Consider the following 18,353-nt stretch of genomic DNA (forward strand, 5'->3'; position numbering starts at 1 on the left):
AACTGCAGATGGCTTTAAGGGTAATAGTCTTTTTCTGATTTCCCAACCCCCCTTCCCACCTTAGGACTTGGAGGAGCAGAGCCGGCTGATAGCAGCTTCCAGCAGATCCAACCAGAGCAGTGCAGAAGGACAGTTTGTAGTCCTTAGCAGCAGCCAGTCAGAAGACAGTGATTTAGGAGAAGATGGGAAGAAGAAGAGAGAATCTGAAGCCTAAGGTTGCCTGCTTCATTAAAATTGGAATCCTGGATATATCTGGTGAAATGGCACAAGTTCTACAAGATCAAAACGTAGGTGGGAGGGTCTGTTGTGTTATAGAAAAGACTGCACAATATGTAGACCCTATTATGCCGTGATTTTTCTTTCTCAGTTAAGTGACTTCCATTTCCTGTCAGTATAATTTCTCTTGTATGCCAGGTGAAGCGTGGTGATGCTGCCATGTTTATGTCAAACATATGTTTTCTCAAGGCTTCTGTGCAGTATGGGGAAAAAATGTGGGGTTTTTCCCCACTTACCTCTGTGCAATTGACTGCTTTGGAAGCAAAAATGAGAACTCATTGAGCTTCAGCAGTAACACTGAAATTCGTTCTTTACACTGCACTATGGACAACACCTTGCTGGAAACAAAAGTGGATATCCAAATAAGACAGTGCTAAGCTTTACCCAGTTTGTTGCACATAGCTGTTCTTAAATTTAGAAAGGATGCTCATTAACATCAGTGAGATGTGCAATAGTTCTAAACAGAAGGATCTTTTTTGTTTCATTTTGCACTGTATGATACTGTCTTGATTTCTTTTTTTTTTTTTGGTGAATACAATGCCAAGAAACTTCTTTCAACAGGAGAAAAAGATACTGTCAGACCTTGATAAGAGCTAATGAGATGCAGTTGAACTTTGTTGCATGAGGAAAAGCATTCCTCATCAAATTCTAAGAGTAATGTATATAGCCTTGTAGCACAAGTGCCATGTTCTTGGTTTTTTCTCAGTACTTGGAACAAAAAGCTGTAAATCTTCAAGTTCATTTTTATAGAACATGCTTACAGTTGCAGGAACATCTTGAATTCCATCATATGAAAAATCATCTACATATGTAAAAGCCTTGCTGCCAGTACACTGCATCTACTGAAAATGAGTTGAGGCTCTTTAGTCTTTTTATAGAAAATGATTTTGCAAACAGAATTTACTGGTTCTGAAGTAAGAGACAATACTAATCCTACATCCTAGAATCAGTCCTGGAAAGCATTTTTCAAAGTGACGTCTGTTTACAGCTTGTAATCTGCACTCCATATTCCATACCCTGCGTAATGTTTATTTTGTATAGTACTAGATGTGCATTCACCTTTTGATCCAGAAGAGAAATCTTGTTTGAAGAGAAATATTTATTTTTGCACTAATTACTATAAATATTAAAATCCAGTGGAACAGAAGATAGCTCTCTAATAGTGGCATGAAAATTACAGGATATGTAGAGAGAAAAGAATATACTTATATTCCAAGTTATAATATAACAGTTATGAGTGATTTACAGTTCATTGCAGGGCATTTCTGGTGTTCAGGAATGGAAGCAATTATCAGAGTATCTCCTCAGCAGCTGGTGATGGCCCAGCCCTACCTAGTTGGAGTTGCTCAGTGCTGATAAAGTAAGTGAGGAATCTCAGGTCGTGTCTGCTGGATGGCTGTAGGTGCACAGAGAGCTCATCTGACACCTGGGAGTGCCCTGCATTGGCCAAAGCTGGCAGCCTTCTCCTGCCCTTGGTGCTGCAGATGTGACTGTATGCAAGAGTTGGTGGCCTTAGCTCCTGTGACAGGAGAGAAGGGGAGCATTGCCTGCCCTCACAGCCCGGGGCAGGACCAGCAGAGGCAGCTGGAGCTGCAGCAGCTCTGGGCAGAGGTTGCAGCATAGCCCAGGCAGGGGGTAGAGCAGCCCGAAGGGCCCTGCCTTGAAAAAGGAGGGGGGAGGCTGAGGAGCAGAGAGCCCCCAGGTTCTCTTCCTGACTTAGTTACCAGGTGCTGTTCCAGTGCCTTTTTCATCCCCAGAGTAGCCAGTCACTTGTAGAAATACCTGCTTTTGCAGTTGTCCAGTTAGATCAAATATTACTGCCCTGTGGCCAGATTTGGCTGGCACACTGCCACATGGACCACACCAACCAGAGGCTTCTTTCAAAACACAGTGGCATTTTTATTTCATATCTAGGCCTCCATTCTCAGCTCCTATTTTTAAGAGACTATTTTTACTCTTGCCAACAAAACTATACAGAGAGGCACACCAAATCCAGTTTTTCACCTTTCTGTGCTTAAATCAAGGCTTACAGAGTGGTAAGGCAGACAGTTTCTCTCTGCAGATTGTTCCAGTTCATGTTCGTTTGCTTGTGTTTGTTTTTATTTACTGATATTTCTGTTTTCTATCAAATAATATCACAGCGTAGCTCAAGGTCACTGTGTCTTACTTGTATCTTTCTCAAGTATTTACTGAGGATGAAGCAATTTTGAAACAGCACACAGGGAGCCTATGAAATCAGTGATCTCCAGTGTCTGGAATCCAGTCCTCAGCTTGTCAGAGAAGGACTGGTTGTGTTAAGCACTGGAGCTGCAGTAGCCCAGGCTCCAGGGGGAAGACACATAATAGACAAGCACTCTCATGAAAAAACATTTCTGATCAATAGCCTGTTTTGCATTAGCCTTATTGAAGAAATGTCAGAAAATGGAATTACTGTATTTTTCTCTAAAACTACCATTACTCTTAAAGATATAAATCTGCAAAGATGAGGAATAATGAAGTTGGCAGGTGAATTTGCTGTCATATAGGATCTTCTGGATTTAGCAATAAATGTTGGAATTATTCCATTTGCTTTTCAGGCTTTTCATATATGCCATTAAATGTAGCTTTCTAAAACAGAGTAGAAGTGAAGTACATTTCATTTATGTTGGATGATCCTCATCTTAACAACTACAAGAATGATATGCATGAATGAAATGTAGGGGTTGTTTTTATGCTTATTTAGGGGAATTCCACTGGTGTAAAATGAGCAAGAAGGTATAAAAGCATCTGGGATAATGATGAAAGCTGCATGAGCAAAGGGTATGTCAGCAGAGCTGGGGAAGTCAGACAGGAATGGTGATTGAGTTAGCAGTGGGTGAGAATTACTGAGCTTTGCCTAAGGGGGGGAAGATGCCACAGGCTGTAATTAGAACTCTCTCAAGGCAAAAATAGCTGCTGAGGTTTTATCCATGCCCTTCTTCCTAAAAGGAAAAGCTATTTGGTACCTTTTTTCCTAGAAGGTTTAGAGCTGCTTCATTAGAAAACAGCTTCGTTGGAAAAAAAATCAGAATGCTTGGAATTTTCCTTGTTAGTGGGAACACCTCATGGTCTGCTGGGAACTGCTGTGGTAGGATTTTACCACCTGAGTATTTTATTATTGTAACTAAATTACTAGTTGGCTTCCTCTCCTAAATTACAGGAGATTAAATACACACTCCTGTTTTATTATTTCCTATTGCCTTTTATTCACAAACTGATCTTTCAAGCACTTTCAGCTGAAGCTGTAGTTTGCTTCATGTGCATGTACACAGTTCAGTCACTCCTGAAAATATTCTTCTTAAGTCCATGATTTTGAAGTGACTTCACATAGGTACTGAATTGGCAGTGTTGTTCAGGACTAACTTGTTGTGTTGCTAATTGCAGCCTCATAATTACTGCCACGCTTTTATCCTTTAGGTAAGAGGATATGAAGCTTGTTACACTGTGTAGATTTACACACTGCAGACCAAGCCAGTCTTGCTGTCAGTTGTTTCAAGCTCCATACATTATGTATGTAATGGCATGAATATAGAAATATAGCAGGTGTGCTTACGGGTATGCATTTTATTGCATTACAGATGATAGCTGGCACTCCTCTCTGGCCACTGCCAGATTTGGCCAAATCTGAACCAGAGGACAAGGTCAAAGTCATGTACAACTTAAACATAGCTAGCTGGGTATGATCAGGTAATGAAAAGTCATTTGAATGTCAAAGTCTTACTTCCTTAATCTGTTAGAAATTGTATCAAGACAATTTACTGTCTAACAGTAAAGTAATATTTTAGAGTTAAAAAACATTCCCCTTCTAGAGGGCTGTCAGATTTCCTCTTTATATGGATGTAAACCCAGAGCTGAAAATTGTGAAACAGCTGAAGTTATTTATGAAGCTGTAAGTGATGTACATGGATATAAAGAAATAAATTTGACTGTTTAAGGTAAATTCTGATTCATTAGTTGCACAGCAGTTGGGATAAGCCAATGGTGAAAACTATGCTACAATATCATCTCTTATTATTTAGGAAATAGTTCACCTGGAGAGAGAAAACTGCCACTGCTTAGTGAATTCAGTAGAGATATGTCTAGTGTAACAGCATAAGCTGATACTTCATATTCTTTCTCTTGCTCTATATTACAAAAGTTCTTGCAAGTTAATTAGTCCCCAAGGCTTTTATTTTAATTAAGCACTAAATTGACTTTTTTTCCCTGCCACAATGGTATCTAAGTTGTCATGACAAGAGTAAGTCAGTGTGTCATTGTGAATGCACTTGTATTCCTAATGAAGTTTATATTGCAAGCCGAGGATTTTGTACAATCTTTCTGGTCATTTTTATAATAGAGTGGAGTGGTCAAATTCTTATGATGGTGTTCTGGATTGGTCCTGTTCTGGTGAAGTCTAAGTGATTTTTACAATGTTTGAGACTGACTTGCACATTTTCCCTGAATAGCTGTATTAAAAACCACCAATGGCATATTTATGTCAACTCTGATTGTTGTGTCTTAATCTTGGAAACATGGATAGTAATCCTATTGTGCCAGGGTTCCAGTCAGCATTGTGTGTATTAAATAAAAGCTTAACTATAGTAACTTTCTGGGTGGGCTTGTACTGATGCAAAAGCCTCCTGCATTCTTCATCATACTGACTTTCAGGAAGTACCATTATTGGTGACAGGATGTGTTCCTTTCCATTAAGCAAAGTTCTGACATGCAGTTATAGCCCTCTATTGTCAAGTGTAGCTCAGTTCTCTTAATTTTTATAGTATTAGCCAGATAACCTCAGAAGAAGTTGTTACACTTGGGAATGCTGATGACTCATTTTTGCAACAATCAGAGACTGAAGGGTGAGCAGGAGCTGTGGCAGCTGGCTGGGCAGGGCCTGTGGTGGGGCAGTGACACAGGGCAGTGAGGGCTCTGTGGAACAAGCTGAGTGCAGGGGCTCTACCAGCACAACCACCACCATGGGCACTGGGCATATCTTCACAGGGTGAGTTAGTTTATTATGTGATAAACACCATGTAAAAAACCATGGGCCATAACCACATTATGAATTTGTATTTTATAAGGTTTCTAGATTTTTCTGGGGAAAAGCAGACTTTTGAATTCTGTAACTTCTGTGATAAAAGATGCATGTATAACTAGAAAAAAAAAATCTATGCTTACTTGATTATGAAGGAATAAATACTACTAATTCCAACTGTGTTAATGAACTTTTTTCCTAAAATAAGGACTGACATTTGCAGTATTTTTAGAAGGAACAGGCATACTGTAAGTCTTTCTAAGACTTCTGTAAGACTTCCTACACTGACAGGGCTGCAAAAGCTTAAGCTCCACCTCCATAACAAGATACTCCAAAAATTGCAAGCCTGGCTTTGGGGACAGCGCTGTAAAAGGAAAACCCAGCAAAGTTCCATGGTGGATGAGACATATCAGTACCTGAGAAGGAGCTGCAGAACTAACACAGCTTTCAGCAGTGCCACCTTGTTGAAACATTGGTATGTCACACAAGCTGCTATGAGAAGCAGAGATTTCTCAAGCTTAATCCCATGTCATTGCTTAGAATGGGACATTGCATTATTGGGTGAAAAAAAAAAATTTAAGCTGCTCTTCAGAACTTCACTGTAGGACTTCACAAATAAAAACTACTTCTTGTCAGGGGAAGGGAGGAAAGTACAAGAGAAAAAAGAACTATGTCCCTTCCTGGTTTTAGTCAAATCCCTGACCTTTAAACTCAGGGTTTAGTTAACTCTGGACTGGGGGTAGTGCTATGTGATACAACAGGCTTTAACTTAGCTGTAACACAAGGCTTGTAGCGCTGTATTTTACATTTCCTTAACTTGTCACACTAGGCATCTAAAATACTGTTACCATAACTTCCAGATAGGTCATAGTCCAGGAGAGCCATAGAATGGGATCACCACTACTTACATTTTTAGGTTCTCGCCAATTTCTTCAGGGGGTAAAGGGAGAACGTTGGCGTTCCTTAATGTGCAGAGGAGAGAAAATCCCAAAAGAGAAAAGCACAACAGTCTTATCCACATTAACCTTCTCTTCAAAGTACAGGACTAATACTTAGGCACAGTTGAGGTTGTAGATCCCTGTGAAGTTTTCCTGACCATAAAGATCATATTCCTTGTACAGTATGTAGTCTTTCAAGCAGTTTGGCAGTGGAAGGAAGGTCATGAAGACAGGACAGCGGAGACGCAGCCGGCCCATGCACGCCCGGATCGTCAGACGGCAAAGGTGCTTCAGAGAGCGAGGATTTGCTAGAAGAGACAAGCAAAATTAAAGTGCTACCAACCAAAAAGGCCCCAATGGCAAACCACCTTGTTTTTATTAAAAATGTAAGCAGATCCTTACTTAAAATGAAATGGATATCTGGCCAGAGTTCCTGTTCTTTGAGAACTGCTTCGAGCTTCCAGCAGATCTTAACGTGATCAACATAATCTAACATGACTCGCACCACTTTCCCAGACACGTGCTTCAGCCAGGCCAAGGTTATCACTTCACAAAACTGATAGAAACAAAACGTTTAGTAGGGTAATATTCAATACTGCAGTAAGTGACTTCTGTCTCTGAGGACAAGAACAATTAACTAACTTGAGCAGGGTTTTAGAGGTTGCCACAACTTGCATAAGCTTCACTAGTAGAATCTAAAAATCTGAGAGATGGTTATTTTGTACTAGATCCAAAAATAAACTTAAGCAGCTGTATATTTGGGAACTTGGTGCTTAAAAAGAAGTGCTAGCACTCCAAGTAGAATTTAGACTTGTGTCCCAGTGCTTAAAAGGGGGATCAACCCGCCCTGTGCATGCATCATTCCCTTATCTTTAGGTTAAAGAAGAGTTTATTAGGTTCAAATGGACTTTACAAATTGCAAAACAATGACACCGATGAGTGTCTCTAGGAACCTCTTTTGGTTTGCTAATTTCTGCTCTGTGCTTATCCCACCAGCTTCAGGGGTCCTTTCAACAGCTTTCCAGTCTTGGTGTTCTTGTACAGGACAATGCAGAGAGCCAGCCTGCAAATCTCTGCTTTCTCAGCATGGACAAGACTGCCCTGGAAAACCAATTCCATACTGATCATTAGCATATCATCAGCTATATTTTCACAATTTAAAATTGCTGTTTGCAATCATTTGCTGTCATGAAACAGGCTTCATAGCAACATCTTAAGCTGCAGCAAGGGACATTTAGGTTAGACACCAGGAAAAAATTCTGCACTGAAAGAGTGATTGGGCACTGGAATTGTCTGCCCAGGGAGGTGGTGGAGTCCCCAGCCCAGGAGGTGTTTAAAAAAAGATTGGACGTGGCACTCAGTGCCAGTTGATGAGGAGGTGTTAGGTCATAGGTTGGACTTGATCTCAAATGTCTTTTCCAACCTAGTTCATTCTGTGATTCTGTGATCTACTCAATTTTAAAGCCTTGTCTATTCCTCTTTTTATGTGCCAACTGTCTTCAAAACTTCCTTTTCTGACAGTGCATTAAGCACCTTTCCATTTAGTTTTAGGAAGGACAGTGGTGGTAGGACAGCACCCGAAGCCCTGTGACACACTTACCATGGTGTCCTTGATAACAGTGGAGGTCCAGCCATCAGTCACGTACTGGGAGTGGGCCCCGCTGCCCCGCGGGCAGTCGAAGCAGCGCTGCACGTCATAGCCGTAGTTGAGCAGCATCCTCAGCATGACCTCATCTTTGAGGGCGTACTGCAGAGCTGAGGGGAAATGCGTGGTGTTCACGCGGCAGAAGTAGTTGACGTTGGCCCCATGGCGGAGCAGCAGATTCATTAACTCGTAGTTGCCCATTCTTAAGGCTATTTGGAGGCAGTTGATGGGATCTTGGTTTGTCAGGGCTCCAGCGTTCAGCAGCAGCTGTGTTGAGCAGATATCCCCGTTGGAAACAGCGAAGTACAGGGCTGATTTCCGGTGGTCGTCGTAGCCTTTGCGAACTCTCTGAGCCAGCATGAAATTGGCATCAAAACCAGACTGGAGGAGAAACTCAAGGCACTGAGGATGTGCTCCTGCTGCTGCTGAGTGAACTGGACTTATCCCACTTTCTTTAATGGCAGCAAAATCAGTCACTGGAACTAAGTATTTTAGGGCTCTGAAAAATTAAAACCAGAAACATCTTAGAATCAAACATTTTGGTTCACCTAACTCATTTCTGAATTTCTCTTGTGTTGTTGGGCTTCAGAATTCATCCCGGCTGTTAGAATAGTCTTAATACACCAAATCAGTACCATGGCATGCATTGACTTGAATTGCTAACAATGAAATTGTTCACCAGGAATGGATACCAACTTTACACCTACTACACATAGAATACTATTATATTATATACTATTATTCATGAACAACCCATTCCTTGCTTCAGGAATTAATGATTCCTTCTCAACAAAAGTTTTTCCTGAATGTTGAAAGCACAGTATTATTGCTTAACCTATAGGATCATGGAATTAATACAATATATAATATAACAAATATAACAATTAATATATAGAAAATATTAATACAGAAATTAAGAATCCTCAGATACTTGTTTCTCATTTGTTAGTTGTGATTTTAGCATAAATATCTTCCCCCCAAGAACCTCAGCATCAGACTGGACAGTGTTACTATTTGTGACAAATGGGGAAATACTGTAGGGATTGAGATGTACATCCTAAAATCGTGAAGATTTTATCCTGACTGGTCACTTACATTCAGACACAGTCAAAAATAATTCCTTCTACAAAACAACAGATTTGCTGCCTGCTTTGAATAAGGTAAAATTACTAAAATGAATATTTCTGGTGTCACTATTACTTGATTTTTAAGTGTATTAACTCACAGAAAGTGTCCTCTATACGCAGCTCTGTGGATTGGCAAATGACCCGAGTGCTTTGGTACATTGGCATCAGCCCCATATTCTAGTAAAAGACTCACGGAATCTGGATTTCCTCCTCCTGCTGCTTCAAACAATACAGAAGCACAATCCATTGCCTGTGAAAGAACATCTGCACCTGGGAAGAAGCAGCAAGGATTTTCACAGTAGTCACTGTTAATATCCATCTGTAATTAATACCTCCAACCCCACAGTGATATGGTATTTTGAATTCTATTCTTCAATAGAACCACTGTGAGCGTAAACCTTCATGTTGGATCCTTGATTTTAGATATGTTTATGTAATCCTGGGAACAAGAAGGTCCAAATTACTTTGAATCCAGTCAGAATTGCTCCTAGGACTGGGCCAGCAAAGAGTTTGGTTCTTATTCATCAAAACAATTGCTTTTGGCTTACATACAATACATTTCAATTCTTTTACTTTACAAAAACCAGACAGGTGTAACTGTAAACGTGAGAGAACCCAGTATCCAAACAGTTCATGCAATCCAGTTCCAGGGCTGCTGAACCATCATGTAAAATTCCCCACAAAAAAGTCTTCTCAGGCATGCCCTAAGGTGATCTGTCTACATGAGAAAATGATAGTGCATTTAGAAAATATTACTCAAGCACTTGTAAAAAATTACAAGTGCTCACTAAAATATTTACGTATTAATATATTATTTTAATATTATACAAATTGATATTTATCAGGCCTTCACTACATCACAACAACCCTCAGAGCAGATAGCATTTAATTTTCTCTAGTCAGGTGAGTTACTTCTGCTGCTGTTTTTGAAGGGGTATCTGAAGCCTTCTCTTCCTATGAGCTCCTATAGAATAAAGTCTCACCTTTTTGCAGTAAGAGCTCCATAATTTCTGTATGTCCCATCTGTGCAGCCAGGGCAAGGGGTGTGAGCCCATATCCACTGCGGGGGTCAGGATCTGCTCCAGAATCCAGGAGAAGCTGCACCAGAGCCTTCCTGCCCAGTCTGGCTGCCTCATGCAGAGCAGTTCTCTCATGGACACAGCGCAAATTCACTCTGGCACCAGATCGTAGCAACAAGGAGGCAATGTCATAGGAATCAAGTTTAATTGCTGTAGGACAACAAGCAAGGAATCAGACAGGATGCTATTCACTGCTATTCTGTGCACAATGGTTGCTGTTACATGGCAGCCCAGGAAAGCTGTTCCTGGCAGTGCTATTTATACAAGGAGAAATGCCACCCTACATTGAAGGGTTTAACTCATCAACAAGTCTCTTCTTTGCTTCCAGGACAGCACTAAGTATACAAATGAATAATTTCATGGGAATCTCTTTTTCTCTCTGTACATTTTTTCTCTGTTGCATTTGGTAATGGAACAAAGCTCTCCTTGCCACTAGATGGAGACCACATCCAGGGCCTTGGTGCTCAGGAGCTGCCACCAGACTCTGTTTAATCTCCGTAAGAGTCACCATAATGTGAAACAAAGCTCATACTGACTGTTTCATATGCTGCCTTAGCTTAAGAAGCCTGAACTCTTAAGTCAGTGAGGATCTTAAAAGAGAAATTTGCATTAGCTCCAGTGGGTGGAATGATTAGGCAATACCCTTCCCTCCTTCTCCCTTTGATCTTCCAGGCTGTGCAGGATAGAGAGTGTCCTTCAGCAGGACAGATTAGGCTGAGCAGCTTCATGTGCCACAGCTGCTTGAACACCAGTGACAGCATTCTGTGATAGAAACTGTGATGTCCCATTATCTGTAACCTGCACAGCTGCTTTAGATAAATCCCATGCATCCCCTTCTTGGGGGATGGTGCATTTTCATGTCGTGCACTTCAAAAGTATCTAGGAGTTCCCTACATTTTTTTTAAGCAGATGGCCCTGACTTGAAGCTGCAGCCATTTCACAAGGATGGACTGAGGGTCCTACAGATGATTGGTAGGCTTTTTTCTCCTCCTTTTTGAAAAAGAAAACACCCTTCCAATACAGAAAAATGTATAAATCCAAGAAACTTAGAGTGTTCCTTTAGAATTCAGATAATGAGAACACACTTTACTTTTTTCAGTTAGATTCAGTAAGAATGAAGGCATCATAACCCAGACTGAGGGAAGCAGAAGAAATGAACACAGAACACTTCTGGAAAACATTTTGGGAAAATATGGTTCTTTTACAAATCAAGAATTACAGTTCTTGTGCATGATCAAATTAAAGTGGCATTCACACAAAGAGTGTGGGTATGAGACTATACTAGGACTATACTAGGTATGGGGTCTTATTCCTAAATTACAAAATATTAAAGAGAAGCAAACAGAGAATGTCAGCCTGTCTCCTTCACTTGTCATCTCTGGACTAATGCCAGCAATGTCTAAATAGGGACTATTTAGAGACTTTGCACTCTACATACTGCAGATACATGAGGCTGGTTAGCTACAATTTTTGAAAATTAAAGCAATTGCCTTGGGTTTTGGAGAAAGGGAGGCTGACGCAATGAAGGAGATACCATGTGGACAGAGAATATCAATGTTTTATGCCTGCAGACATGAAGAGCAGTGATAGCATGAAGAAGCAGAAGGACTTGTTACCTGGCATCACTGCAGAAATGATGCCAAGCAAAACAGAGGATGACACTCTGCACTTCATGGAGAAAGCTAATTATCATGTGAGAAAAACAGACAGGGACAGACACATTCAGTGCTGAGATTAACAACTTTTTTTCTCCTTATAGCAAAATATTTTAGGCATTGAAGTCAAATATGTCGCACTGAAACCTAAAATGTGTAACTATATTCTCACCTCATTCCCTCACCTCTCCACCCCTAAAACCAGTATTCACCTATAACTAAAGGAGAATCTCCCTCTTCATTTTTAACATTGGGATTGCAGCCATTGAGCAGGAGAAAGTGGACATTGTCCACAAAACAGTTTCTTACTGCCACCAAAAGAGGTGTTTCCCCTTTGAGAGTGGTCTGTTCCCACGTAATGTCACGGGAGGCTGAAATACAGAAAAGCAGAACACATTTGAAGTTGGATGATTCATCAAACTTTGCTTTGTAAAACTTTTTGGTGGAAAACTAGAAGGACTTTGTACCTTGTAAAGTTATTTCAAGGATGTTCTTATTTAGCTGTGCTGCAGCTTCATGCACAGGAAGCCAGCCTTGCTGATCTGCTTCTTCAAAAGCAGAACTGTGCCTCACCAATTTCTTCAAGGCCTCCTCTTGGCCTGTTATATTTTAACACAGACACATATCCCATTACTCATCACAAGACAAAATTCAGGCAACTAATACACTGAGTGCCATTTATCCCACCAGTGTATCTTGCTCATTTTAAAAGAAAGGCCTGGAGTTCTCCCTTAATTTCAGGAGACGAAGCACTGGAATTTCTGAAGGGGGTAACACTTGAACCCATCCCACTTCCATGATCCTATCTAATAAGTTAGCTTTTGGATGTCTTGGTTTTAGTTTCCATACTCCTCCCAAGACTATATAAAGAAAAACTGCCCTTAAATCAGGTGATCAAATCAAATGTAGGCATTGCTCAGCCATTCCTGGGATATAGGCTTAGAGTGGTGTATTTGTACTTAACTGTCCGAATTGCTGCAATGATCTGCCCATGTTCTTTGCTTGCAGTATACTGGAAACTGCATAAACAGGACAAGAATAAAATGAGAAGTGAAAATTCATGTGAAGTTCAGGATATAATTATACCTTAAATACTCAGATTTACAAGACATGTTAGATTTCTCTAAGTTACATTGGTTTGGTGAGGGTTTAACACATTGAAACACTTTTTTTGTTGGTCTTTTCCTGACACAATAAATACTGAATTTTTCACACAAAGGCCAACAATTAAACGCTAAAATGAGGGGAAGGCCCCATACCAGTCTAATTTTACATCACCTCCTTATCTTTTTCATAAAGCCTTATACTAATTAAATATTGATGTAAAACATCATCTGAAAGTTTCATACATCCCATGTTTTCAAGGAAACAGGTACACTTTTCAGGGAGCTACCAGTGCTTTCCAGTATCCATGAGACAAGGTCAGCACAATACAACATATGTAGTTACAAAGGAAAATAAGGTCTACTAAATGCTTACAATAATGACCAGAAAACACCCCAAATAGAAAGAATAACTTATTACCTTTCAATCTCTGTTGCACTGCCACTTGTTTCAATTTTATACCTATCTTGTAAGCTTTCCTGAATAGCTCGTTGGGTAGGGATTTCCTCATCAGAATCGCCATCAATCATATACACAGAAGTATTCATGGCAAATCAGCACAACATGGATCACTTTTGTAGGGAAACACTGCTTTTTAATTAGAAGCAGATGTTAAATCTTCAGGTTAGATCTGGAGTAATAGAAATAGCAATCACTGTGTCAGTGTAAAGAGAAATGAAAAGCAGTTAAATAAATGACTATGCTATTATATGCTTAAGCAGTCATGCTGTTCTTGGCATACTCATGATCTCAGATGTTCTGTTAGGCTCAAACCTCTCATCTGTTTTACCTCATCAAAGCTTCCACTTCTGTCTTTCAAAAGAGTTGGCCTGAAAAAACAAAACAAAACAAAACTACAGGGCAATGTAAAAAAAAAAAAAAAAAGTAAAACTGGAAGCAAATAAATGCCATGGCAAAACAAATGAGCACAGGAAATTTAAGGAAGTTGTCAACATGCCAACTACAAAGCTTGGAATAATTCTAGAAACATCTTAAAGTTGGGCAGCAGTAATTCACAGCAAACCTGCGTCATTTAATTTGTTACCTGATCCACCTAATGTGATTACAAGGCCTTGCTCTGGAATTGCACATGTAGCAAACAAGAGAAATATATCAGCAACATATACAGCAAGAAACTGTTAGTAATTGATTATACTATGGCTCAGTGAGTACATAAACATCTTAAATCTAGACGACATTTTTTTCCTAAAGATACTACTAATTTTCCTATGAATTGAGAAAATACACTGGGTTTCCTCACCTGAAAGAGGGAAGACCTCAGCCTTTGAAGAAGTGATTATTAAGTTGAAAGTGACATTTTCAGGATTGCAAACAACCTCTGCAGAGCCCATGTCCATTAATAGCTCACTATAAATACCTGATCATAAGATACTCTGGGACTTTCTCCACGTTTCTTTCACACACGTCAGTTATGTTTAATAATCTGACCTAACAAGTGGTGCCAGCAAAAGAAGGAATTTAAAGTCCAGTTTTCTTGCAACAATGCTTTTGATTTTTGAAATAAGAATTTCAGAACTATAGCAGTAAGTACTATAGTGTGAAAAGAAAATTCTTTAGTGCTGTCCTAGGAGAGCAAACTGAAGGTGGTGTTAAGAGCTTGCTTAAGAGTGAGACAGCAGAAAAACTAAAACAATAAAAGTAAATATGAACAAGCAAATAAAAATCAAACAAAAACTCTATTAAAATTATTACAGGTTTCTGATTTCTTAATCACAATTTGCACTAATATAAATAAAAAAGCAAGTGAAAAATAAACATAAAGTTTTTAAAGGGAAAAGCAGTTTCAGAAAGCCAGACTTACACTGGTCTAACACCCAAAAAGCAGGGAAATGGGGGACACAGATGCCCAGTTGTAATAGTGATGGTAGGATGGAGTGGGTCCTTTATGTGCTTCATTTATTCCTACTGTATTTTATGGAGGGATCCATACACAGAACTGGTGATGGCTGTATCTGAATGCAAGGTGGAAACAGTTCTTTGCTAGAGGAGATCAGGAAAGAATGCTCCAGTAATTTTTAAAAACTATTTTTAAAGAAAACAAAAGTGCAGAATCAAGTTTATTACCTGTAATGTTTTTGTCAGCACAGGCTACTTTCATTTTCCATGAAAATATGTTTTGTGATATTCAACTAATGCACAAAATGGATGTTCACACTTTAATAATATTCCCAAGGGCTAAAATCCCAGCTGTATTGCTTACAGGTTGTAAAGATGGTCATAATAACAATACATACTCAATTAAGTCAAAAGCTTGAGGGTCAGAAAGTATTTGTATGCCCTCTTACAATACAAAAACCTCCAGATGTTTCTTTTACACACTAAGTTCCACTTCCTCTGTAAGCCAACAAAGAGAACAAGATGTTGTGAAGTCTGTATGTGAACTGTCCACAGTCAGTCATCCAGCTGGCACAGCAAGGCTACGCCTCTCTTGATCCAGTGCTGCACTGGCTGGTCCGTGTTGAGCTTCAAAGCAATGACGAAGTTGGTGGAATGCCCAGTAGTGGATAAGACCCCTTTGCGCTCACTTGTCTTGTAGAGTGGGCAAACATAGGCATTAGACTCCTTTATGTCCGATTTTACAGCTTCAAAAAAACCCAAAATAATGCATTACATTCAGCAGATCGATTTGGCAGAAACATAATCTACATGCAAACGTTAAGTATTCACAGTAACACCTTTACAGGTAAATAAAAATGCAAAATGGTTTTGCAAGCAATAGAACAAAATTACCTGGTTTTCTTCTTGTGTTTTCTTGTGTGGTTTGTTTGGTTCTTAAACCCAACTAATTTAGCTACAATTTGTGTTCAGGACTCAATGCCTTCCTGTGATCCTACCAGCTTTGCAATACTCCAACACACAGTAAAATCTGAATAGTTACCTAGTTAATACATAGCTTATGCATGAGTTTTTCATAGCTCTACAACAATTCTGGTCCAGTTGCCAGAGAACCTCACTGCAATTCAAGTCATGTGATATCCAAGGACAGAACTCTGCAGGAACTCTTTGTATGCCCAGACTGCTTACATGGAACTTGTACAAAGCCTAAAATCATGCAGGTCTGAACAAATTCATCCAACCTCAAGAGAAGGCTCTAGCAGAAAAAGTAGCAAATTTTAATACTGCCTATTTGCTGACACCTAGGTTGCAACAGTTACAGTAGTAAGTCCTGATTTTGTGCATAAATAAAAACAGGGATTTAGTCCTCGCAATCAAAGAAAACAGGAGTTGTGAAAATTATTTTCCTAGTAGGAAACACAGAGCTACAAATAACCTGAGCAAACCCTGCTACATCACACGAGGTAAAACACTCAGTCTCTGTAAGTCAGTCAAAAGTACTCCTCAGGGATCTTCAGTAAGAAAAGGAAACCACTGTTGCGCTTTCTTGTTGAATAGCTCAGACATCAGAGAAATCATACTCACTTGGCTTTATCCAAATGATAGGCATGCATCAAAGAGCACTTTGGGATACTGCTCAGTTAACATTCCCCTGGAGAGAGAAAGCAACAAAGCAATTGTTTGTGGCTTGAGGGGTTTGGTGGGTGTTTTTTGGTTGCTACTTGCTTGCTCGTTTGGCTTTTCTTGCCCATGCATGAAAGAGGACTTAATTTGGTGTGTTATTCCAATAATATGAAAAGTATCAGTTAAAATATTTAAACCAGTCTTGTTTGAGCACTGAAAAAACCTTTCCAGAACCACAATAAAACACTTGGCTACTGACTTGGCCCTGTCCCAGCGAGCTCCGTCTAAAAATAATCCGTGGATGTAAACACCATCTTCTGGTGCAGTATCAGCAGTATCCTGAAGAATAACCTGCAAGAAATAAGTGTTCCACATCATTAAACTTTCACCTAATACCATGGAGCTGAGTTAACTCTATTGTGACTTCACTGCTAGAATAAAAAGCTACAGTTAGCAGTGTGAAAAAAACTTCCTAATCTGCTGGTGCATACCAACAGACCTGTTACCTGCTGGGCACTTCCCAAAACCCAAAAACAGCTGTCACCTTTTACTCCTCATGACACGTGAAACTGGTTGTTAACTGTGTACTACCCTGCCCATGCTAATGTTAGTGCAGGTTATCTGGAATACAATGTACTTCTAGAAAAAAAAAAACGTGCAAAAATTAGCTCAAAATTATACTTTTACAACTGAAGTGGGGGTTTTAAAGTACATATACACCTGGAATTCCCTATCTCCCTCACTATGGGGATCTCATCGGCACTCAAAAGTAGCCCAAATTTTAGGGATTAGGCAGCCAAGTGCTGCCGCACAGTGGCGCAATGGCTTTAAGCAGCACCGATGCCGTCGGCAGTAAATTTAACACGCGTTACCCTGAGCTCCACTGACACCAAAACATGTCATCATCCTGCAGGAGATGCAGCTGAGAGAGAAACATTCATCTCACCAAGCTGCATAATTGGTGTGGGCCATGTCCCCACTCAAGGCTAAGTGCAGTTTCATACAAGCAAATGTAAAGAGGCATCACAAAGACCACAAGTTTCAAGTCACAAATGGACTTCAGAGGTTGCTCGTTCAGCTGAACTACTGCAGTTTCAAGGATAAAATCCATGTTTGACTACCTAAATATTCAATTACCAAATTAATAATATGGCTTTTCTAAAGAATAGGAAGGACATCTTTACTGTTTACTCTCAGTCCCATGTCATTAAGTTAAAAAAAAACCCCAAAACAACCAAAAAAATCAACAGCTTTAAAGCTGAGCTGAAAATCAAGTTTTCCTGATATTAGAAATACTATTACAAAGTGCAACAGCGTTAGAAAAATACTATTCCAAACTGGGGTAGTAGCTGTCTTCCTCTGCTTAGCACCCTAAATTCTGTGCTAAGAATAGAGTCTTATGAAAGAACTCCCTCCCAGAAAACCAGCAATCATTAGTGTAACTTGTGGGCAGTGCTGCAATGACTACTCACATTAACTAAGCACACACAAGTGTAGGAAAAAAAGGGAAAAAAACCAAACCAACAAAGAGCTGCTCATGTTTGTAGTGTTTTAGCTATTCCCCAGCTTCTTCCAGAGAGGTAACATTTGGCATTTTCCAGTTTCCAGAATAAGATATGCGACTATAAGAGAATGATTTGTGTGGGATGAAAGCTGTGCAGGGTCAGGATGAGGCCCCAGCAGGTACCTGACAGAGCTGAGGGACACCAAGTGCTCTCAGGGCTTTACCTCAGTGTTAGTCTGCAAGAGCATCCTGCAGGGACCATGTTTTGGGAAGGAAGGGTGATAGAGACTTGGCAGTGCTGGCTCAATAGCTGGACTTGATCTTGAAGGTTTTTTCCAACCTAAATCATTCTATGGTAATCATTTTGTGGCTAAACACTAAACCAGACCTTCAGAACTATCTTGCATGGATGCATGCAGAATTCCAAAGTTCCAAAGATGTTAAAGAGTCCAAAGAACCCACTGAAGCTTAAATGAAACAGTTAAAGGTTTCAGCTGGAAAAGGAAGTACTGA

General features: G+C 39.9%; 2 protein-coding genes and 1 long non-coding RNA gene across 6 annotated transcripts in view; 1 reads left to right on the forward strand and 2 right to left on the reverse strand.

The window, feature by feature from the left end:
- APPL1 (adaptor protein, phosphotyrosine interacting with PH domain and leucine zipper 1) overlaps window positions 1–5,485 on the forward strand; it is a 25,146-nt gene extending 19,661 nt beyond the window's left edge. Inside the window, exon 22 of the mRNA XM_082288941.1 lies at window positions 65–5,485. Within this exon, the coding sequence (XP_082145067.1) occupies window positions 65–214 (150 nt within the window). The 3' untranslated portion in view covers window positions 215–5,485. The remainder of the gene's footprint in view (window positions 1–64) is intronic.
- The window catches only part of ASB14 (ankyrin repeat and SOCS box containing 14), an 18,686-nt gene extending 4,476 nt beyond the window's left edge, over window positions 1–14,210 (reverse strand). Inside the window, exons 1-11 of one of the 4 annotated variants that reach the window (XR_014226740.1) lie at window positions 14,118–14,210; window positions 13,647–13,686; window positions 13,277–13,487; window positions 12,716–12,771; window positions 12,220–12,351; window positions 11,965–12,123; window positions 10,002–10,247; window positions 9,117–9,288; window positions 7,847–8,390; window positions 6,649–6,802; window positions 6,217–6,554 (exon numbers count right to left, since the gene is read on the reverse strand). Coding sequence is in view for 3 of the 4 variants with exons in the window: in XM_082288944.1 (XP_082145070.1) it covers window positions 6,361–6,554; window positions 6,649–6,802; window positions 7,847–8,390; window positions 9,117–9,288; window positions 10,002–10,247; window positions 11,965–12,123; window positions 12,220–12,351; window positions 12,716–12,771; window positions 13,277–13,404 (1,785 nt within the window). In the remaining variant the exon portion in view is untranslated. Of the gene's footprint in view, window positions 1–5,628; window positions 6,555–6,648; window positions 6,803–7,846; window positions 8,391–9,116; window positions 9,289–10,001; window positions 10,248–11,964; window positions 12,124–12,219; window positions 12,352–12,715; window positions 12,772–13,276; window positions 13,488–13,598; window positions 13,687–14,117 lie in introns of those variants that run through there. The other 3 variants (XM_082288944.1, XM_082288945.1, XM_082288946.1) reach the window with 3 other exon arrangements.
- A 717-nt stretch (window positions 14,211–14,927) lies between these two features.
- On the reverse strand, window positions 14,928–16,701 carry LOC309576995. The gene is made up of 3 exons (XR_014226730.1): window positions 16,596–16,701; window positions 16,298–16,364; window positions 14,928–15,459 (listed from the first exon to the last, which is right to left on the reverse strand). It is a non-coding gene; the product is annotated as an uncharacterized lncRNA (long non-coding RNA).
- Window positions 16,702–18,353: the final 1,652 nt, after the last annotated feature.

Source organism: Coloeus monedula (genome assembly GCF_965178545.1).
Source record: "Coloeus monedula genome assembly, chromosome: 11".
In the NCBI taxonomy this organism is placed as follows: domain Eukaryota; kingdom Metazoa; phylum Chordata; class Aves; order Passeriformes; family Corvidae; genus Coloeus; species Coloeus monedula.